Source organism: Artemia sp. Qi Xiang Cuo, chromosome 13 (assembly GCF_049724085.1).
Source record: "Artemia sp. Qi Xiang Cuo chromosome 13, ASM4972408v1, whole genome shotgun sequence".
Taxonomy (NCBI): domain Eukaryota; kingdom Metazoa; phylum Arthropoda; class Branchiopoda; order Anostraca; family Artemiidae; genus Artemia; species Artemia sp. Qi Xiang Cuo.
In genome coordinates this window covers 46,420,165-46,444,273 of record NC_142806.1, presented here as the reverse complement: position 1 = coordinate 46,444,273, position 24,109 = coordinate 46,420,165, and the positions used below count along the sequence as shown (strand labels likewise).

The 24,109-nt window shown below is 36.3% G+C and overlaps 2 protein-coding genes and 1 long non-coding RNA gene across 6 annotated transcripts in view; 1 reads left to right on the top strand and 2 right to left on the bottom strand.

Annotated features, from left to right (window-relative positions):
* Positions 1 to 24,109, top strand: part of LOC148945337 (uncharacterized) — a 316,745-nt gene that overhangs the window by 166,246 nt on the left and 126,390 nt on the right. The gene's annotated exons all lie outside the window — the stretch shown is intronic.
* Positions 15,772 to 22,728, bottom strand: LOC148945339 (mitochondrial fission process protein 1-like). Its single transcript, XM_089099011.1, has 3 exons — positions 22,719 to 22,728; positions 21,326 to 21,453; positions 15,772 to 17,504 (listed from the first exon to the last, which is right to left on the bottom strand). The coding sequence occupies exons 1-3, from the start codon at positions 22,726 to 22,728 to the stop codon at positions 17,214 to 17,216; spliced, it is 429 nt and encodes a 142-aa protein (XP_088955137.1). The 3' UTR covers positions 15,772 to 17,213.
* The window catches only part of LOC148945338 (mitochondrial fission process protein 1-like), a 40,125-nt gene continuing 37,351 nt past the window's right edge, over positions 21,336 to 24,109 (bottom strand). Inside the window, exon 4 of the mRNA XM_089099172.1 lies at positions 21,336 to 21,453. The gene's annotated coding sequence lies outside the window, so the exon portion shown is untranslated. The remainder of the gene's footprint in view (positions 21,454 to 24,109) is intronic.

Sequence of the window (24,109 nt, the reverse complement as noted above, 5' to 3'; positions counted from 1 at the left end):
TTCAATTTCCAATCAAATGAGCCCTTTTTAAATTTCTGTAACAACTTTCAATATAAACTTTATATGCCCCCAGGGCATAACTTACAACCCTTGCACTGAGGGCTCTTAGGGGGTTATCATCCTAAAAGACCTAATTTCCAGAACTTTCAACTACGTTGAACAAAATGGATATCTCAAAATTTTGATTAGATGTGTTTGGGAAAATGGTGGGCGTGAGAGGGGCGTTAGTCGCTCTCTAATCACTTTCAACTATTAAAAAAGACACTAGCCCTTTCAATTTCCAATTGAATGAGCCCTTTTGAAATTTCTACACTTTTAATACAAACCTTATACGCCCCCTGGGCATAACTTACAACCCTTGCCCTGAGGGCTGTGGGGGGGGAGGGGTTGTCATCCTTAAAGACATAATTTCCAAAACTTTCAGCTAAGTTGAATAAAATAGTTATCTAAAATATTGGATCTGTTAGGAGAATTAATGGTCTTGAAAGGGGAGTTAGCGGCCCTCAAATCACTTTCAACTATCGAAAACGGCACTAGTACTTTGAGTATTCGGTTAAATCTGTCCTTTTTCAAGCGTCTACGATAAAGATTTCACTAGAACCCTTATATGCCCCCAGGGCATAACTTATAACCCTTGCCCTGAAGACTGTGGGGGGAGTGTCCTGCTCAAAGGTACAATTTCCTTAACTTTGAACTGCGTGGAACAAAATGGCTATCTCAAAATCTTTATTGGATGTGCTTGAGGACATGATGGGCGTGGAAGGGGTGTTAGTTGCTTTCCAATCACTTCCGACTATTAAAAAGGGCACTAGCCATTTCAATTTCCAATCAAATGAGCCCTTTTTGAAGTTTGTCCGACAATGCGTTCTGTAAAAACCCTATATGCCCCTGAGCATAATATACACCCCTTGCCTTGAGAGCTCCGAGGGGGGGGGGTTGTCATCTTCAAATAACTAATTTCCAGAACTCAACAATACATTGAATAAAATGGCTATCTCAAAGTTTTGATTAGATGTGTTTGGGGAAAAGGTGGGCGTGAGAGGCGGGTTAGTTGCCCTCTAATCACTTTCGACTATTAAAAAGGGGACTGGCCATTTGAATTTTGAATCGAATGAACCTTTTTTAAAGTTCCTGCTGCAATACCTTCTTTAAAAAACCTTAAGTACTTCCAGGCTATAACTCACAACCCTTGCCGTAAAGTCACTGGGGGACTGCCCTCAAAACTATAACTTATACCTGTAAATTAACTGCACAGAACAAAATGGCTATCCAAAAATTTTCATTGGTTGTTTTTTAGAAAAAAGTGGGCGTGGAAGGGGTGTTGGACGCCTTCCAATCACTTTCGACTATTAAAAAGGGCACAAGCCACTCCAATTTCCAATTGAATGAGCGCTTTTCGAAGTCTCTACGACAACTTCTTCAATACGAAGTGCCCTGCTCTAAAGGAAAAAATTAATAAATAATACATTGTGCCAGCATCTTTCTTATGTGCCCCCGGGGCTTAACTTAAAATCCTTGACCAAAGGGTTGTGGGGTAGTATTCTTCTCTTTATTTAGCCACTGGTTTTTGGCTTATTCTCGAGCGTCCCGCTTCTTTCCGTACTCAGCACGATCGTGCTGCCAATGACTTATAAAACATCTTTCTATATAAACCTTATATGCCCCCAGGGCATAACTTACAACCCTTGCACTGAGGGCTCTGAGGGGGGTTATTATCCTAAAAGACCCAATTTCCAGAACGTTCAACTGTGTTGAACAAAATGGATATCTCAAAATTTTGATTGGATGTGTTTTGGAAAATGGTGGGCGTGAGTGGGGCGTTAGTCGCTATCCAATCACTTTCAACTATTAAAAAAGGCACTAGCCCTTTGAATTTCCATTTGAATGAGCTCTTTTGAAGTTTCTACGACAACGCTTTCAATAAAAACTTTATATACCCCCAGGGCATAACTTACAACCCTTGCACTGAGGGCTCTGAGGGGGTTATCATCCTAAAAGACCTAATTTCCAGAACGTTAAACTACGTTGAACAAAATGGATATCTCGAAATTTTGATTGGATGTGTTTTGGAAAATGGTGGGCGTGAGAGCGGCGTTAGTCGCTATCCAATCACTTTCAACTATTAAAACAGGCACTAGGCATTTCAATTTCAAATTGAATGACCCTTTTGAAGTTTCTACGACAACGCTTTCTGTAAAAAACTTTGTTTGCCCCCAGGGAACAACTTAATATCCGTGCCCTGAGGGCACTGGGGGGAGAGGCTGTTACTCGTAAAGATCTAATTTCCAAAACTTTGAACTACGCTGAATAAAATGGCTATCTAAAAATTTTGATTGGGTGTCTTTGGGGAAAAGGTGGGCGTGAGAGGGGGGTTAGTTGCCCTCAAATCACTTTCGACTATTAAAAAGGGTACTATCCCTTTGAATTTCAAATCGAAATAGCCCTTTTTCAAGTTTCTACGACAAAGATTTCAATATAAACCTTACATGCCCCCAGGGTATAACTTATAATCCTTGCCCTGAGGGTTGTGGAGCAGTGTCCTCCTCAAAAATATATTCTCTATCTGGAAATCAACTACGCTGAACAAAATGGCTATCTCCAAATTTTTATTGGATTTGTTTGAGGGAATGATGGGCGTGGGGGTGCTAGTTGCCCTCCAATCACTTTCGACTATTAAAAACGGCACTAGCCCTTTGAATTTCCAATCGAATGAGCTTTTTTGAAGTTTCCACGACAATGCCTTCTTTAAAAACCTTATATGCCCCCAGGGCATAACTTAAAACCCTTGCCCTAAGGGCTGTGGGGGAGTGTCCTCCTCAAACACATATTTTCTATCTGGAAATCAACTACGTTGAACAAAATGGTTATCTCGAAATTTTTATTGGAAGTGTTTGGGGAACTGATGGGTGGGGGGGGGGGCTAGTTGCCCTCTAATCATTTTCGACTATTCAAAAGGGCACTAGCCCTTTGAATTTCCAATCGAGTGAGCCTTTTTTGAAGTTTCTACGAAAACTCCTTCTATAAAAAAAACCTTATATGCCCCCAGGGCCTAACTTAAAACCCTTGCCCTAAGGGCTGTGGGGGAGTGTCCTCCTCAAAAACATATTTTCTATCTGGAAATCAACTACGCTGAACAAAATAGCTATCTTAAAATTTTTTTTGGTTGGGCTTGGGGTAATGTTGGGCGTGGAGGGGGCTAGCTCCTCTCCAATTACTTTCGACTAGGGGAAACGACATTAGAGCTTTCAATTTCCAGTCAACTTAGCCCATTTTGAATTTTCTGCGACGACCCCTTTTATGTGAACTACCAATCTTTAATGGAAAAAACAATATATAGTACATTGTGCCAACATCGTTCTTATATACACTCAGGGCATAACTTAAAACCCTTTCCCCGAGGGTTGTGGGGGAGTGTCCTCCTCAAAAGCATATTTTCTATCTGGAAATCAACTACGCTGATTAAAATGGCTATTTCAAAATTTTGATTTGATGTGTTTGGGGGAAAAATGGGCGTGGGGGGGGGCTAGTTGCCCTCCAATCACGTTCGACTATTAAAAAGGGCACTAGCCACTCCAATTTCCAATCGAATGAGCCTTTTTCGAAGTTTCTACGACAACTCCTTCGATACGAAGTGCCTGGGTGAAAAAAGAAAAAAAAATTGTGCCCACATCGTTCTTTGTGGGGAGGGGTCGTCATCCTTAAAGACCTGATTTCCAAAACTTTCAACTACGTTGAATAAAATGGCTATCTAAAAATTTTGATTGGATGTGTTTGGGGAAAAGGTGGGCGTGAGAGGGGGGTTAGTTGCCCTCAAATCACTTTCGACTATTAAAAAGAGCACTCGCCCTTTGAATTTCCAATCGAATGAGCACTTTTTCAATTTTCTCCTACAAAGATTTCAATAAAAACCTTATATGCCTCCAGGGCATAACTTACAATCCTTGCCCTGAGGGTTGTGGAGCAGTGTCCTCCTCAAAAATATATTCTCTATCTGGCAATCAACTATGCTGAACAAAATGGCTATCTCGAAATTTTTATTTGAAGTGTTTGGGGAAATGATGGGTGTGGGGGGGGGCTAGTTGACCTCCAATCACTTTCGACTATCAAAGAGAGCACTAGCCACTCCAATTTCCAATCGAATGAGCCTTTTTCGAAGTTTCTACGACAACTCCTTTGATACGAAGTGCCCAGGTAAAAAAAAAAAAATAAAAAAAAAAATTGTGCCCACATCGTTCTTTACTTAAGCTGCCTATGAAAATAGAGATAAGGTTTATTATAGGGAGATATCAGATAGGAAAAAAGGAAATATACTATTAGCTTCTTTACTCATTGTTCTTTCCTAATATAATTTTCATTGATGTCACAATTGCATCCCACCTACTCCCCCCTAATGAGGCCAGATATAGCTTAGCCCTTGGCTATTTGCAAAAACTTTGTGATTGAGTTTGTTCTTGTCAAATTTACTTTATTTGGTGTTATGAACTAATTTCTGATGAGAAGCACAAAAGACAATGGCAAACATATAAAATCAGCAAATCTTTGTATATGGCCAAGGGTTACATTTACCCCTAGGCCTATAAGGGATGGCAGGCTGAGATACAATTGCAACAGCAGCAGGTAGTATAGTTGGAAAGAGCATTAAATGGAAAATTGTATGGTATATTTTTGTTTTTTTCTTAATCTGATTTCTGTCATGTAATAAACTTTAACCAAACATGGAAGTAAAGAAAAGGGTAAACGTAAAGTATGGGGCACAAATTGGATAGACCAAGGAAAAAAAGAAATATATACCATTAAATTTCTAATTCAATACTGTTTCCAAGCAAAAATGAGCTGCAAATTCTTCAAAACACTTTTTCAAGGTAAAGTAGGCCTATATTATGTTTTCAAAATATATCCAATATTAAATATGGTTCTGGCTTTTCATATCTCAAGTTTATTAGCATTGCCACAAGTAGAACAAAATCAGGCAAACTTCTAGTGCATGGCCATATCTAAAGGAAACCTACTAATAAAATAAAAGTGGTACCATTAGATTCCATATTTTATACCCCTCCCAAATATCATATTTGCTTTTCTGACAATGCACATCACCCCCTCCCCCTCTAATGATGCCTGATATAGCCTTAGGATATATACAAAACTAAAAGAAAAAGCTAAAACCAAGAGATTCTTACTTTATAATATGCAGCATGTTTCTATTAATCAGACTATGGTGTTTCCTTCCATTATAATCCATATTTCGGAAAAAAAACATTTTAATTATTTTGCAATAAGGGTGGGCAAATACTTTTAATGGGCCAGGAAACCCATTAACAAAGAAATACAGAGTTTGTCCTAAAATTTCTGGTAGTTTTGTTGTAAAAAAATCATTTATTCAACATAAACATACAAATGAGTTAACAATTTTCAAAATATTGTTCTTCCAACCTGATGCACCTCTTCCTAAGTTTAATCCATTGGCCAGCGTTTACCCCCCCCCCGGAAAATACCCCCAGAAGAAAAAAAACGCGGAAAATACCCCCCCCCCCTCCCCTCGAAAATACCCCCCTGTGGAAAATAAGGCTGTCCAAATTTGAGAATTTATTTGAGTTTTTTTTTCCATGAGGGGAAGGATTTTTGGTACTTGTGTATTATGTGCCACTCACTCGAGTTTACACTGTGTAAAGCTCGAGAACAAACCGGTTTCGTCGTTAGTTTCTTTCAGCTTAGTGCAAAACAAGACAAAGATAAGTGACAGAATATATTTGTGCTACATATTTACACATAAGGAGGGGGGTGAAGTATTTGGACAGTTTGAAGTCAGAAAACAATTCTTACTTGATAATATGCAGAATAATTATGCCTAACACATTTTGCATGCAGACCCACAATATTTACCCACCCAACCCCCTCCCCCTAATGTGCAAATATATAGGCCAAATTTGTTTCTAAAGTAACAAAGAAACCAGTTTGTTCTCAAGTTTTACACATTGTAAACTTGAATGAGAGGCATAGAATACACAACTACCAGAATTTTTCCTGGAATTTCAGGTATTAATTAAAAATGATCAGAAGTTAAATTTTAAAAAAAATAATTTTTTTCAGCTGAAAGTAAGGAGCAGCCTCAAAACTTAAAATAAACTGAAATTATTATATATATGAAAGGGGTTGCCTTCTCCTCAAGACCTCGCTCTTTATGCTAAAGATTGTTTTATAGAATTTTAAAACAAAGCTTATTGTTCTAATTAAATGGTCATTGGGTTTCAGGAATCATTCTTAAAGAATTAAGACAAAAAGTCAAAACTTTGGGATAAAGAGCAAGGTCTTGTGGAAGGGTCTCCTTTCATATACATAATAATTTCTGTTTGTTTTAAGTTTTGATGTTGCTCCTTACTTTCAGTTCAAAAAATTTGTTTTTTAACTCAATTTCTGATCATTTTTAAATAATACCAGGAAATTCAGCTCTCTCTCCATGAAAAATTCTACTACTCGTGTATTATACTCAACTCACTCAAGTTTACAATGTTTAAAACTCAAGAACAAACTGGTTTCTTTTTTACTTTAGAAACAAATTTGGGCTATATATTTTCACATTAGGAAGGGGGGTAAAGTATAGCAGGTCTGCATGCAAAATTTGTTAGGTACAACAATTATTCTGTATATTGTGAAGTGAGAATTGTTTTCTGACTTCAAACTGTCCATATACTTTACCTCCCCCCCTTATGTGCAAATATATACCCCAAATTATGTACTTCCTATCTATTCTGTCACTTCTCTTTGTCTTGTCTTGAGCTAAGCTGAAAGAAACTAACAAAGAAACTGGTTTGTTCTCGATTTTTACACAGCATAAACTTGAGTGAGTGGCACATAATACACAAGTATCAAAATCCATTCCCCCAACAGAAAATAAAAAAACAAAACTCAAATAAAATTCTCAAATTTGGAAAGCCTTATATTCCAAGGGGTGGTATTTTTTTTTGTGGGGGGGGGAGGAGTAAAATTCTAGAACTGTTTTACTCACACCTTGTAGGATTCCTAGAAGGTATCAAACCCTCTTGTAGACAGGTGGTCAAAGGATCTTTTACCCCTTCTGGTGTCCATGGTGAGGTCTTTCAAGTCCACTGCTTTTGGTGTATTACTCATGTCAGCTAACACATGATAACTTAATTATCAACCACAATTTAAAAATTCCCATACATTTCTAACTGTATTGTCAGTTTTACTTGCCGATGGGTGTCCTGAGCACTTGTCATCATTGATGGACTCTCTCCTCCCTATCCAGTGCCTCCTGTGCCACTTGAAAGTTTTGTTCTGGGACATTACATCATCTCTGTAGGCTTGCTGAAGGATCTCAACCATATACTCATCACTCTTACCCAGTTTGACACAAAGTTTAATTATGTGCAGTTACTCTATATTCTGTGCCATCACTATTTTAAATATTGTTTAAAAATGCACTTCAACCAAAGAGAACTTCTGCCTTTACCACAGGGAACTAAGTAATATGACTCACTTTAACTGAAACATCCCACCACTATTCCTCCCAGGAGTTTGTGATGCACAAGCACAATGGGACAGTGGAAAAATATCATTACTTGAACTTTTGGGACAGACCCTGTACAAAGCATCAAGAGATGCAAAACAATAGAAAAATATGTTATAGGGCAATATCTGGGGCCATCAGGGACGTGGGGTGCATTGTTGGAAAAGTGATCACTTTTGAAAGAGCCAGAGCCAAAAAAAAAAAACAGGAATTAATGGTGCTAATTTTGGTCTGTACATAAAAGATTCCATAACTGACATAGGGACAATGCAAACAATCTGATTAGTAGAAATATTCTGGATGTTATAAAGTAATAATTTCTTTGTTTTCATGTTTTCTTTTGGATTTAAAATTTTCATTAAAGAATCTCACATAGGCTACATCAAACCTAATTTTATTTCAGGTAAAATTCCAGTTTAGCTTCTTTTTGCTATCTTAAAAAGTGATTAGGTTAGGAAAATGAAACTTTCAGTAGGGAATCCAGGGCCAAAAAGACAATCTAGGAATGTATTGGCAAGCTTCTATGTTAACCCTCTTCTAATTTCCTATGGAAATTGAATGGAAATTCTGACAAAACAACATTTTAGCCTAATTTTCAGTTATCAGTTTTGGGTAAGGTTTATATTAACAGACTATTCAGGTAGCTAAGAAATAAACTTATCTCTATAGTAAGAATTCCATCCTGAATCCAAATTTTATACACATTTGCACTGAAAATGTACTTTACTTCAACCCCTATATATATCAATTCAGGGTATATATTTGCACATTAAGGGGGTGAGGGTATATTTTAAAATTACCTCTATAGTCAGAATTGCATCCTGAATCCAAATTTAACATTCATTTGCATCAAAAATGAACTTTGCCCCCACCCCCTAATGTGCAAATATATACCCTGTACAGAGGCGTCATTTGGGAGGGGCCCAAATCAGCAGTCACAATTATATTGATTTGATCTTAAGTGTGAAAAAATTGTGTTTTCAATTAAAACAAATCCGTTTCTAATAGAGCTGTATTTCACAACAATCTATTGTGAGTTTCATTCCCAAAAACATTTATTTATTATTCCTATTTCATGACACATTTATATTGTCTTGTTGTAAAAGCCACAGTGCCCAACTTTCATCACAATAAAACAAGGCAACCCAAGATCTATAGCAAAATTACACATGTTGGTTACATGATTCTGGGGCAGTGATCCCCACTATATATACATACTATGTACTCTTTATTTTCTTTGAGTGTGTTCTTGAATATGATTTGATTTGTCTTGAAATTTAGCTTCTTGAATTTTTAGCCAATCAAAGTGATAATGTCAGATCAGTTATTTTTTTTATGATTTCATGAAAGATTAGAAAAAATATATTATATAAAAGGAAAAGTAAAAGAATCGATAAAAATCTTGAAGGACAGCACCTAATCTTATACACACAAGATTATAACAAAATGAAATTATGGAAAAAACACAGATAGGACAGCTAAAAAATTTTTTTACCAACAATCAAAGACCAATATTTCTACTTCACAATTGAAAGGCCTTATTAATGGGGGGGGGACTTGGCTTGTCCCAACTTATAAGAAAGGCACAACAAACATAAAAAAAAAAGAGACCTATCAATTAGTGTCAATTCAAGAAAATTTTGGGTGGGGAGGGGGGTTGAATTTACTGTTTGACATCCAGAAGGGGGGAGGAATTTGTTGTTTTCTGATTTTTCTATGAAAATATCAAGTCAGTGTCATGAGCAGCCACATTCAGGTATCCAAGCTGGTATTAAAGCAGTTTCACCAAATGCAATCACCAAGCTCATAGACTTAACCTTGTATTGGGTGATTGCATTTAGAACTGGAGACAAATGGCATCTTTCTTCTCCATTCTTCAAGAGCTGTATTCCTTTATTGTGAATAGCAATATACACCACCAACCGTTTGTTAATGCTCAGAAAGCCACTGGCACAATTGTTCCTCAGTTGGAGATATAATCTACTACAAGATTGGTATACAGATATGTATTGGTGAACAAACTACTGAATAGAAGCAATTGTATGCCAATTCAGGGTTAGGTTAGGTATATATAGGGGGGGGGGGACTGAAATTCATTTCTGATAGAAATGCTTAGTATATTTGTAATCAGCATAAAAAAAGGCATCAAATGGTGTATTCACTTTATTCCTAACTCAATAATATGATTTGGTAGATATTTACCAAAATACCTTCCAGGAACAAATCTTACTTTAGTATGTAGACCCATTCTTGAAAGTTTCATTTTCCTAACCTAACCCCTTTCCAAGATAGCAAAAAGTAGCTAAACTAGAATTTTACCTTATTTAGAAATAAGTAGACTTACTTGTTTATGTTGAAAGTCAATACATTAGATAACAGATGTTGGGCTTTTGAAGTTTAAAGATTTTCATGAGCTCCGTTTCAATGTTTACGATTTTGATCATCAGTCCGGATCAATATGGATAGCTCGAATTGTTCGTGAGGGCTAGCAATTGAATCTGAATATTTTTCAGCTAGGACTGTAACTTGTATGTGAGGAAATTGTAGAACAAATCCAAAACTATAATATTTTATTTCTATGACCATTTTAAAAACGCAGATAGTGCTATTTATGATGAATATTAATCTCTTTTAAATTCCCAAATAAAAATTACAGAACATTACACACTGATCTTGTCTATACCACCCTATTAAAATAACAGATAGAAAAGCCTGTAAAACTAAAAACAGTAAAAGTTTAACAATTAAAACGTTAGAAGGATCTTTTTCGTACATAATCCAAGCAGGGGGCGTCGTTTGGGGGCAAGGGGATAGTTGCCCCCCCCCCCAAATGATGTGGAGAAAAAATTATTATATATCCCATGCCCCTTGATTCTCCGGATATGGACCCCTCTTGCCCCCCCCCAATAAAAATTCTGGAGATTCGCCCCTGATTCAAAGCACATACCATTCATGGAGTACGGGTTAGAGCCCCAGAACAAATCATGTTTGGGGTGCCTGAAAGTTGCGGTAAAAAGTCCTCTCTGTCCCCCTCAAAAATCCTTAGGATTAGTAAAATTTGTCCTATAATCTATCGCTTTCCTATAATTTGTGTATTTTTTTGTTTTTCAATGTTTTCCTCTATTCCCACGATCCCGTCATGGATTATATTTTGGCAAAAATGCTTGATCGTGTTTAACTTTTGAAACTAATGCGGGTATAGAAAAGGTGGGTTGTTGATGTCCGAAAAATTATGGGTACTAACAAACTAAAGCTCTAAAACTTCATGAAAAACAATCATAGTATTCCCAATGGAAATGGTAGAAAGAAAAAAAAACGAAAGCGATTCGTTTTTTTTTTCGTACGGTAATTTAAATTAATTTTCGATCAGTTACAAAATGAAATTCATTATTCAGTCAGAATAATCGTTGCGAAAGCAGCACTTTTGGTGCAATTTTGACATTGTTTGGGGTCTTTTACACTTTCCACACTTTTAGGCCAAATGTTGCCCTTTATGCTAAAATAACACTTTTATGAACTTTTTTTAGCTTTTCAATATAAGCACCTTAAATTATGTGCTTAAGTGCTTATGTATGGCATACATGAAATACCTAACTAACGACGAAGACCACACTGCTTTTCCATCATGCGAAAAACAAGAAAAAAATTATAAGTATTTTTGAAAGTTATCAAGCTAAGGCTTATTTATCTTTGTTTCATTTTTCTTTTGTTTGCTTTTATTTTGTCCAGGATCTTCTGGATTAGTAATTAGATTTTCAGTTGGTTTCTTTGTTTTAGCTTCTTTTCTTGTATTTCACTGAGGTACATATAGCCAAGATATCCGGTTTTATTTCTCGTTAATCACTATCTTCTCATTCCACATAATTTCTTGTTTTTCATACAGAATTCATATGGTTTTTGTCACCTCTTATGAATATATATATAATATTATATCTCCATTCTTGTTTTTCTTGTTTTCTTGTTTTATGTTGTTCTTGTTTTTCGTTTCTTGTCAATAAATTTTTTTTTTTGTGTGTTTATATGACATACTGTTTTTTTGTTACCTCCCTGCGGTAACTTGGCCCTTTAAGCGTTCACAGTATACGTTATCTCCCTCCATTCGCTAAGGTCGACAGCACACCATTCAGACGTGGTTTGGGCGTAGCCAGGGTAGTACCTAGGCTAAAATTTTTGCCACTCACACAGATTGTTATAATGCGTACTAACTGGACCTGTGTGAATAGGAATTTGTTACCAAATCGTAGTCACAGTTGCAATTAATCACCATGTGCATAGTCACTAATGACACCATAAAGGATCACTTATGATATTTTGGGTTTCTGTAAAGTAAAAAACTACAAGAAGTGAGGGTTGTTTTTTTTCAAAAAATAGTTGAAGTTTTTATTCAATCATTTCTTAGAAATTCCTACTTGAAAATTTTGGTGGGTCATTAGCAGCTTATTACCATGTACTTTGGTATTGTGTACTAAGTACTATATGTACGAGATGTGATCAAAACATACAGTAAGTAATTTCTTTGGCAGCAGCTGCTGATGCTACAGCCATTTCATGGCATGTGTCCCACAGCCTCACTTGTTGGGCCAGGCAGCGTCAAGTTAGAATAATTTCCGATTCGTCAATCGGTGTCAGTGACGGTAGTGTATGATTGTGATTCCCACTTCTTTCGTTCGTCATCGAAAACGTGCAATTTGCGAAAAATGATTTTAGTTTCAAGTTGCAAAAAAAAAAAAACTACCAAAGGAATTCAGAAACGTGAAATTGGTGTATGGTGATAATATTGTAATCCTCAAAACTTTTTACAATCGGTGTGAGTGATTTTAAAGTAGAACTGAGTTGATAGAGGACAAGCAATGTTCAAGACATCTGTTACATTCGCAAGCAGAAACAAATGTGTAAAAAGTTTCGAAAACAGTCCGTTCAAAGTGACAAATTACTATTCGAAAGCTCAACAAAGAAAGTAGTCACATATAGATCCGTGCAAGGTATTTATATGTTTTGCAAATGAGTCGACTGAGGACAAAAATTTTTTCCGGAGTGGGAATAAAAATCCGTCAGTCGGTTTTTGTCAGAAAAAAAGGCGTTCATTTTTGTCCGTATTGTTCACCAGATCTAACACCTTACGACTTCTGACTGATCCCAAAATTAAGCTGTGCTTAAAGGAAAACATTCTGACGCCATTTCTCACACTGAGAATGCCAAAACAGAGCAGCTGAAGACTTTTCCAAAAGAAGTCTTTCATCAATATGGATTCGACGGTTTGATGAGTGCACTACATCTCTTTGAACACTAATTTGCGACACATACCGTATTTCTGGGATTCTTTAATTCCAGGGCAAGCGTAAAGCAAATAATTTTTGCCCTGTTAGAATTGGTCGGATGTTTTATTCAGTAGCTTTGACCTCTAGATCACAGTAGCTGAAACACTTCATGTATCTTTGGCACCGGAGGTCAGTTTTGTCTTACTTTGTAGATTGATAATTAGCTTTATTCGAGTTAAAGATAGGAACGGGGCCACAATTAGCGATAAGAAAAGAGTTAAAGAGAGATGGGCATAACAGTTTGAGAATATGCTAAACCGAGATAGAGTTGCAGGAAAAGATATAGAGGAAAATGAAAATGTTTGTGATACCTTGGATGTGAAGGAAGCTTTGCTTTGTGAGGAAGAATTGTGGCAGTACTAAAAGGATTAAAAAATAATAAGACTCTAGGTGCTGATGGTGTGGTAAATGAGTTTCTTAAATATGGCGGCTCTGAGGTTAGAAATACGTTACTGAAGATTATGAATATGGTTTTTGAGAAAGAGGAAGTACCTAGCAATTTTAGGAAAACCTTAAGTAAACCACTGTAGAAGAAAGGTGAAAAGAGTGAGTTTGGTAATTATCGAGGCATTAGTCTGGTCTCTGTAGGTTGCAAATTATTTAGTAATATGATACTTTTTAGACTGAGAGATGCTGTCGACAAAGCTTTAAGAGAAGAACAGTGCGGTTTTGGAAAAGGTACAGGATGTGTCGACCAAATTTTCACTCTTAGGTTAATGATTGAGACGTGCCTGAGTTATCAAAAACCTTTGGCCCTCAGTTGTATAGATTATGAGCAAGCGTTAGATTCTGTTGATAGAAGAGCTTTAGCAAAGGTCTTATCCTTGTATGGTATACCAAACAAATACATTAAAGTGATTGGTACTATGTACAAGAATAACCCTGCGGCAGTTAAGGTAGGAAATGACGTTAGCAACTGGTTTCATATTAAATCAGAAGTTAAGCAGGGTTGTCTTCTATCCCCCTTTATATGGACCATTTTGATTCATTTTGTCTTAAGAAGCACAGGAAAGACAATGGGAGACCACAGAAGCAACTGGAGGGGAAAAGCTCTTCTGGACTTAGATTATGCTGATGATTTAAGCATCCTAGATGAAAGTTTGAGCAAAAGAGAATGAACTTTTAGAGGTTTTGCGAGTTCAAGGTGCTAAAATAGCCTTGAAAATAAATTTTAAGAAGACTAAGTCACTAAGGCTAGGAATAAGTGAAAATGAAAAGGTGACGTTGGGTAACGAAAAAATTGATCCGGTGGACCGCTTCACCTTACCTTGGTAGTATTACTAGCGAAGACGACGGGAGCAGTGAAGATGTTAAAAGTAGAATAACCAAGGCTCAGGGTGTTTTTTCACAGCTAAAAAAAAGTTTGAAAGAATAGGAAAATAAGTCTGCAAACCAAGATTACAATATTGGAAGCTACGACAGTGGTCAAATATGGCTCTGAAGCATGGGTGCTCCGAAAAGCGAGTGAAGATTTGCCAGATGTTACCAGAGAAATTGCCTACGGATTGTTCTGGGTACCCGGCTGACTGACCGTATTTCAAGCAGTAGGCTGTATGAAAAGTGTGGTTCAATCCCGCTTTTTAGGGCTATAATGAGAGAAAGGTTGAGAAGACTAGGGCACGTTCTGCGGATGAAGGATAACAGATTGCCAAAGATTGTCCTTTTTGGCCAACCGTCTAGGGCTAAACAGAAAGCAGGTCGTCCCCGGTTGGATAGGAGGATGTCATAAAGAAAGATTTAAAGGAAATGGGAACTTCCTGGGGGGTTGTAAAGGGGAGGCTTTGAATAGATTGGGATGGAGGACGAGCTGCTGTAACTATGTTGGCCTCAGGCGGCTTGGTGCAGCGTTGAGTTGTTAGTAGTAGTAGTAGTTTATTCGAGCCTTGAGTTAGCAAACATAAGTGAAATTTCCATCAAAAAAAATTTCAACGCTGTTTTATTTTTTATCCAGTAACAAAAGAACAAAGATAAAAGGCATCGTCTTAATGCATAGAGGTTCAAATACAATTTAAAGCCATAAAACCCTTAAAAATACTAATAACATACTATTAAAAGCAAAAATAATACCCTAATCACTGGCATACAACCGGGACCTTTTCAAAAGGAACTTTCTTTACGCATGTAAGTACTATAAAAAGCTAAGGTCATAACACTTCTAAGGTAACAATATTTATAATGTCTAATTATTTCAAAGATAAAGGCTGCACGCATTCTCTTGTACTTTCACGCCATTATTTATTCATTTACTGTAATATCATAATTTATATTCTCAATAAATAAAGCATCGCAGTACAGAAGCTTCAGGTCAAGCCTACATTGGAAGGCTAACTAGGATTACGCATTGAAAAAGAAACAGGGGATCTAGGTCCCAATGTAGAATATAAATGAAAATTGAGAATTTTTTTTATAGGTTTCTATACGGTTAATAGTAAGGCTTATAAAAGTTTTATTTTAGTGAAATTTAACAGATTTGGCGAAAGTACTAAAGTTTGAAAAGATAACTTGGGTCGGATTCTTTCTCATATTTTCATTTACAGGTATTTTACTAGACATTCTTAGTTCAATAAAAAACAGAATGAACAAAAAAAGTAAAATAATGTCAGAAATATGAAATCTAACGTTAAGACACATAAACGCATAGACTATTACTGATTTCAAAATTCAGCTTTGAGCAGAAGAGGATAACCACCATTTGACAGTGCACTATTCACAATGACCCGAAGTTGTAAAGCATACATCTATATTATATACACTACTAGCCAATTTAAATTCTAAAATTAAAACGTGGTTCTACAACCTAAAAGTCGAGTCTGACAATTTCACACTTCTGGGATAATTGCCGAATACGTTTTCTAAGCAATTTTTAAAGAGAGGATCAGCCAGGTAATGAATATTCCATTCAAAATTTTATCCTCCTGCTGATCCACCTGATCTGCATTGCTTATCCTCCATTTGAAATTAGCCTAACAGTTAGGGTTTCCGCAATTATCTCAGAACTGTGAAAATGTCATATAAAACCTTTAGGCATGGCATCAATTATAAATAAATTCCTAATGGTCAAAAAGGCACAAATAGAATAAACTAAATGGTCATGATAAACTTGTTGTATAATATGGTAGCTAAATATTTTTCTATACTTAAATACTACTGATAGCTTACAACACGAGTTTTAATTCCAAGGTGGGGTGCAACAACAAGAAATAAAATATCTTACAAGGCAACAGTTTTGTTAGAAGCATATTTCAAATGAGGCCATCTTACAGGTATCATAAGTAAAGGGTACAGTCCGGTCGGAAATCACGCCAATTCTTAGGCAAAAACCACTTTAAGAGGCTATTGAACCAGTCCTTGAAGCCATGGTATGGTCAATTCCACCCTCCCCCTCAAATGGTGTAACTTGCATTTCTCCTTCTTAACCCGTTCGAAATTAGCTATTTGTTATACGCACGTTATGATGATCGTCATTCGGAACGTTTCGGTGTCCGTTGTCCCCAAGAATAACAGACCATGAAAAAACTGTTTTTTTTGAATTGTCAGGCCTCAACTCAAATTAGATAAAAATTGCGTTAGAGTCAGTATTCTTGTTCTAAGCAAGAGATATGATCTGGTTGTCCTTAGAAGACGTTAGGACCAATCTTTACGCCGATAACCGGTACTTAATTTTTCTTAGAAGTAAAAGAAAATGCAATTTAAGAGCCTTTAAGAACTGATCGACCATCTGGAAGGCTACGCGGGATCGCCCTAATGTCCAATCATAGGTTATACATACACACCATCTATGCTTTTAAAGATGATAAGTAAAAGATTCTGGCTCCCATTCCTAACTAAAGACATTACTTATCCAGATCAAACATTACTGATCCAATATTACAAAGAAATTTGAAATATGCTATATTTCACTTGAATTGGATGGAATTCAGAATATTTCGAGGAATTGATCTTGATTGCTCCCGTTCACAAAGAAACGGCTTAGAAAAGTAAAACCGATAAGCTTATATCTATATCCACGTCTTTTAAACACAGTAAACGAAAAAATTATAATTTAAACATTGAATTACTTCAATTTCATTGCCAATATCGAGATATTGCATGTCTTGTTTACTGCTTACCCTCCCATCCTTATAAGAAGATATATTGTCTTTCCGTTGGATTTTTCTAAAGTACCATTGGCCAATTCCAACAAGGATAAATATAATCCTTTTGATAATTGACACGTAATATATATAGTTTATTGCTAACAGTCTGTGAAAAGATAAGAAACTACTCACATTGTTACAAGCGAATTATCTATAAGATTAGTCATTCTTTAGATTAATACAGTCCATCACTCTGAAAAACACCCTTTAAAAAACGTGAAGCTTTAAACTGAATCAATTATGACTAATCTTATAATATTTTCTAATACTGTTATCCATCGTCAAGTCAACAAAACGATCAATTGGTTTTATGATGATTGGTATTGACAGCAAGCCAGCATTTGTGCTTATCCACTTTATTTTGTTGATTGGGATCTTACTACTTTTTTGGAGGACAAAAGTACTTCCAGCAACAATCCTGTTTATTGTAATACCAGGAGTTATAAGTGACGCAAAAGCTTGCCAAACTAAAACATCACAACCGGCAATGCCTGATCTTCGAATTGCTTCTGCTGGGGGAGTTTTCTAAAAATGAGAGAAGTTAATCAAAGATATTTATAAATGAAAGAAGCCCTAAAGAATAGTTGAGACTCTCCCACGAGGATGGGCTTTTAAGGATAGTCAATGGCACAAATTATCTGACAAATCACTACACCCGAGTGATGAATATTAAACAAATTATAATCCTGTTTTTCAATATTCTAAACAACCATATTCGGTTGGAGGGAGGTATGAATTTCATTTCTTTCATAATCAAACAGTTCGTGGTAACGAACTGTAAGTAAGGAGCAACCCAGCTCAATAGTAACCGAACCTCTAAAAAACGGAATTTTGATACCGATAGACACCTCAAAAGAATCATATTCCTATGCTGATTTCAAATATATAAGTTTCATCAAGTTTAGTCTTACCGATCAAAAGTTACGCGCCTGAGAAAATTTGCCTTATTTTGGAAAAAAGGGGAAAACAGCCCCTAAAAGTCATAGAACTTAATTGAAAACCCCACCATCAAATTCAGCCTATCAGAGAACCCTACGATAGATGTTTCAAGCTCCTATCTGCAAAAATGTGGAATTTTGGATTTTTTGCCAGAACAAAGATCACAGATGAGTGTTTGTCTGTTTTTTTTCCCAGGGGTGACCGCATCGACCCAGTGGTCCTAGAATATCACAGGAGGGCTCATAAGAACGGAAATTAAAAGTTCTAGTGCCCTTTTTAAGTGACCAAACAAATGGAGTGCAACTAGGCCCCCTCCCACGCTCATTTTTTTCCCAAAGTTATCCAATCAAAATTTTAAGATAGCCTTTTTGTTCAGCATGGTCGAAAAATACAATAACTATGTCTTTGAGGATGACTTAATCCCTCACAGTTCCTGGGGGAAGGTCTGTAAAGTTATGAACTTTGCCCAATGTTTACATATAGTATTGGTTATTGGGAAGTATACAAAAATTTTCAGAGGGGATTTTATTTGGTAGTTGGGGGGTGGGGGTGGGTCGGGTGTTACGTAGGAGGATCGTTCTATGGAGGAAGTTTTCATGGGGGAAGGGACATTGCTATGAAGGGCGCGCCGGATATTTTTTCTGTACTTTCATCAGAGCTATTTATTCTAATTAGCGGCCTTTCGTGATGAAGGGGTCATTCTTAAAGAATTGGAACAAAATTTGAACTTAGAGTAAAGAGCGAGATATTGACTAGGGGGCAAACCCACTAATATACGTAATACAAATATACGAATATAGAACTTCGTTACGTAAGTTAATTCGTAAGTAACGTCTGAACAAAATTTGGGGAAGGCCATTTAGCAAAAAAATATAAAATTAATATACAAATTTCCTTTCAATTATTCACGTACGGTGAGCCAAAATCAAAGCTGCATTAATTCAAAAACGTTCAGAAATTAAATAAAAAAAAACAAGTTTTTTTTAACTGAAAGCAAGGAGCGACATTAAAATTAGGAACAGAAATTATTCCGTATATGAAAGTGGCTGGCCCCTCCTCAACCCCTCCCTCTTTATGCTAAAGTTTGACTCTGTCTCACAACTTTATTTTTTAAAACAATAAAAAACTTTAGCGTAAAGAGCGTGGGGCTGAGGAGGGGGCAGCCCCTTTCATATACGGACTAATTTCTGTTCGTTTTAAGTTTTAATGTCGCTCCTTGCTTTCAGTTAACAAAACTTGTTTTTTTTTATTTAATAATTAGTAAGAAGAACCTCACTCACATGAAAAACCTGAAAAAATATTTCCAAAGCTTAGATTTTGCACGTTCCCCCTCACCACCTGGAGCAAATCCTCTTATGCCTCACCGCTCCTTTCTAGTACCTGTCTATGCGCAACTATGCCTAATCACAGAGGGACGCTCTTACGAGGTAAACAGACTATACTAAAGGATTTCAAAAAATCTGTGGAAAATATGCAATATTTAGGCTGAAAACTGACAGTTTTGCGTATAGGAACATAGTTGACACTACTCCGAGAAAAAAAATACAGTAGAAAAATCACCCGAAGTTCCTAACTTACCAAATAAAAAAAAAAAACAAAAAAAAACAGAAATTCAAACCAAATCAAGTAGTGTCTTATTTGACTGCATTTTTCAAAACTATCAAATTCATTTTGTATGATTTTGGAGAGACTTTTCTGGATTTTGGGTCTTCATTTGAAATTTGAAATTTTACCATTGAAATTTACCATTTTCCCATTAAAATTTACCATTGAAATTTACTATTTTACAATTGAAATTTACCATTTTACCATTGAAATTTACTATTTTACCACTGAAATTTACCATTTTACAATTGAAATTTGCCATTTTACCATTGAAATTTACTATTTTACAATTGAAATATACCATTTCACCATTGAAATTTACCATTTTACCATTGAAATTTACCAATTTCAAATTTTACCATTGGAACCCGAGAAATGCATTCAAAGACAAGAATTTCAAAAACAAATATAACTAGCAAGAAAAAAAAATATCACTGTACATCAACGCAAGGAAAAATATCAATGAGACGAGAAACAAAATGCTTAAAGGGACAACCGTGTTGCTAAGTATGTCTATTTGACCAATCTTTCGAATCAAAATCGTCAAAAACTAATACAGTTTCCATTGATAGACCCTGTTAGAAGCCTGTCTGACCAAGGCCACGTTTTCAATGTAAAAAATCATTGGTTTACGCACAAAATGGCCGAACCTTATACGGTCAGAAGGATATTGTCTAAACGTTAGGGTTGATACCAAAATGGCAACAAATTCTTTCGGTTGAACGATTGGTAATATTTCTCAATGCTCATGTAGCCTTGATTCGCATGCCAAATCAAGCTAATTCTTGCCAAAGAACAAACATGTCTATAAATATTAAGCATCTAAAACGTGGTCTTGGTCAGAATGGCTTCTGACAGGCTCATTCAGTGGAAAATGCACCGGTTTATGACAAGTTTGATTCGAAAGATTGATCTTATTGACATATGTAGCAACCTGGTTGTACCTTAAGGATTTTTTTTTCCCTTCTCATTTATATTTTTCCTTGTGGTAATGTCTAGTGATATTTATATCCCATCACCTTTAGTGATATATCATCTTTATTTCTGGAGCTTTTATTCATTTTGCGATATCTTTGTTTAATAGCATTTTCCTTTCCATTATTAAAATTTTCAACGATAACTAAACAATGTAAACGAACCCTATAGAACGAATAGTACTTAGATGTGATAGATGGCTTCATTAAATTCTCGCTGCCTTAAGCTTGAGCTTGCACTAATCAAGACAGCACAACCCATCCAGACCCACTTCAATTTGCTATCTTATTATGTTTCTAAAACGGTGCCTAATTTTTCAAGACTTATGGCCATGTAAACAATTCTAAATTTTAACCGCTTTCTAAGATTTCCAAACACATATGCTGAGTTCTTTTAAGCAACAAATTCTAAGAACATGCAATTTAATTTTCTACAGAGAATAAATGATTTAACTCATCCAGGATTTGTTTTAAGAAAAACTGCATATTGGTTTTAGTACTAGCTCGATTTTTGTCTTGTGTATGTGTTTTGTGCTTTAGATAGGCTACTTTGTGATGAGTCATTATCCAATTACAGTCGGTAATCTACTCTTTCATTATTTATACACTTTTACCGGTTCCATTACTTAATCCAATTTCTCCTCGGATAGTTTTTTCTGTTTCTTTTTTTGCTTTTTTTTAACCTGGAAACCCTGGGGCCGGGTTATGTCGGGTAACTGGTCCCTAGATGCACTTCCTTTTCGAGATTTGTCCTCCTAAAGATTATGCAGCCTTTCTCAACATAAAAAAAAAGTATGTGGGTAGACGTGATCACTCTAGACTACTTACCTTGTAGACTCGCAAACCAGTGTTGCAGGCATCTGCTAAGACATATGTTGACGCAATTCCGTAGCTTAATTTGACAATAGATAGCGCCACATGGGATCGAAAAGCTTCTCCAAATTCATTTGCATAGCCTAGAAAAAATTCCACCAAAGTTCAAATAAAATAGAATTATAGAAGACGATGGATATAAGAGAAAATGTGGTTAGACTGAAAATGCAATATTTCACACTAGTTGTAAGAGGAACTTTGGAAAGACATACAGAAGTAAAAGTGTGAAGAGCTAAAAACTGGAATGATTAATTTTAAGTGAGTTTGCTGCAGTTAACGCAGGTTTCAGGTTATTTCATAGAATCCATAGCTCCTTTGAGGAATTCCTTACTCTTGTCCCCACCCCTACCCGAAGAAAGTAAAATGATATGTTCGTCCACTATTCATATATTGCAAAAGTTCCCGGGCGTATCTAGAGCAAAATCTTGGGGGGGGGGGGGGGGGCAATGTGACAAGGGTGCCAATAATCAAAATCTTGGGGGGGGGAATAGGACAAGGGCACCAAAAAAAATATTCGTGGGGGGGGGGGCGGGGTCCCCTGGATCCGCCACTGAAAGTACTAAGCATACCATTGAAAGAAAGAAAAAAAAACATATGGAACATGTACATAATGGACAGGACCCTTAACTTGGCTTTTAAATAGCGTTTGAAAAGTAAAACGTATGACGATTGTTTCCCAATGGTTTGAGCTTGAAGAACATTACTGAGCCTGATCTATCCATTGCTGACGTCTAAAATACCGTTATAGGTCTACTGTTAATTTGCTCTGATTAAGAAAAAAATGTAAGTATCTGCATAATTGTTTCCTTTTTTATCAATTAACTTCGAAATACAATTACGAAAATTTGCTGTTTTTTTCGGAATTCAGTTGTCTTGATTTGGACGTCCGATATGTGCAAGGTTCCAACTTTTAACTTATCCTTCCAGAGAACTCTTTTTCAAACCAATTACAGGTTTTAAAGTGTTCATTTTATTGCATAATGTGCAGTAATCATTTCTAGGTTTTGATTTGTGAAGCTTTATTTCTCCAACCTCCATCACTCAGCGTGTTCACAGGCAAAAACTTCCAGTGTCAAAAATATATCGCATCCCATAAACGGGGAATTTTTTTTATGACAGAAGGGTAGAGGAAGGAGCTAAAATGCTTGAAAAAAAACACCACAAACGATCCAAATACATAAAAAATGAACAAAAGTCACAAAAATCTTTGGATTTGTTTCTTGAGGGAGAAGGGAATTTAACCTGTTAAGCATTTGCTCGGTTATGATTTTGTTTAATTGATTTTCTTAGTCTTAAGATTCTTTAGAATGAATTTTGATAGGCTGATTTTTGTGCAGTTTAGGGTTACCATGCACCATTTCTAACAGTTTTTGGCAACGAACTGTAAGTAAGGAACGAATCGTGCTAGTAGTAAGTAGAAAGGCCTTATTGACTCCCACCCCTCACCCCTGCTGCCACCTACAACTTTTTTTTTTACATTATTTATTCAAGGATTATCGATCGAGTCAAATGGGGGTCAAGGTCAATCGATCTGTTGTTGTTTGGCCACGTGTAATGACATGAGGGTGATTTACATAATCGGCGGGGGAATTATTGATTCACGAAGGGGGAATTAAGAAACAAACATGGCTTCTTTGTTGTTTGGCTAGCCTAACCTGAGAAATTGATTTACATAATCGGTGGGGGAGAATGTATTGATTCACGAATGGGGGAATTAAGAAACAAACATGGCTTCATTGTTGTTTGGCTAGCTTAACCTGAGAAATTGATTTACATACTCGGGGGGGGATAATGTATTGATTTACGAAAGGGGGATTAAGAAACAAACATGGCTTCTTTGATCTTTAGGCTAACCTAACCTGAGGACTTGATTCACTTAATCGCTAAGGGAATGCATTGATTCACGAAGGGGGAATTAAGAAAAATTAGGGTTTCTTTGATCTTTAGGCTAACCTAACCTGAGAAATTGATTTACATAATCGGAGGGGAATTATTGATTCACGAAAGGGGAATTAAGAAATATTATGGCTTCTTTAATCTTAGGTCTGAGGGATAAACGTTCTTTAGGTCAGAGAGAAAAATTAATATTCTATTTTTAAATAGGGCTTCATTGATCTTTAGTGTCAGGAATTAGAAATGACATCAATTGTTATCTTGGAATTATGTGGGAGTCTAAAGAGATAGAAATTCTATTTTTAAATACGGCTTCACTGAGCTTTAAGTCGGAGAGATAAATTGATATTCTAACGAAACCTTAATAGTGTAGCTAGGAACATTTATGAGATGAAGAGATTAACGTAGGAAAGGGTTTCCTAGAAATTTGAAATGTGAAAGCACAGAGATGCCAAAAACAAAAGGAACACGCTGAGATTAAGTTTAGGGATTATTTGGGTGAAACGGTTTTAGACATTTTAGGGAATTATTTCGGCGAAACAGTTAGAGACATTTTAAAAGATGATTTTAGAAAAGGTTTTAGAAGAGGTTTTGAGTGTGGTCGTTATAGTAAGCAAGTTCTATTTGAACAGTGTCGTGAGGTCCTCTACCCCAACCCCAAAGGACCCCGATCGCCCTACCCCGACCCCAAGGGCTCCCATCCCCATACCCCAATCCCGAAGGAACCCCCAGGTCCCCAAAGGTTCCCCGGGCCCCGTCTTTCTTAGTCCCTCATAGGTGTTTGTTGTCTGAAACCTATAGTTTGGGATGAGTAGTTTGCTATTTTTGACTTTTCTGAGCTAGGTT

Coding starts and splice junctions, on each gene's coding strand:
- LOC148945339 (XM_089099011.1), bottom strand. Junction 17,505..21,325: donor CTGGTTTGCGAGTCTACAAG/GTAAGTAGTCTA, acceptor TCTCATTTTTAG/AAAACTCCCCCAGCAGAAGC.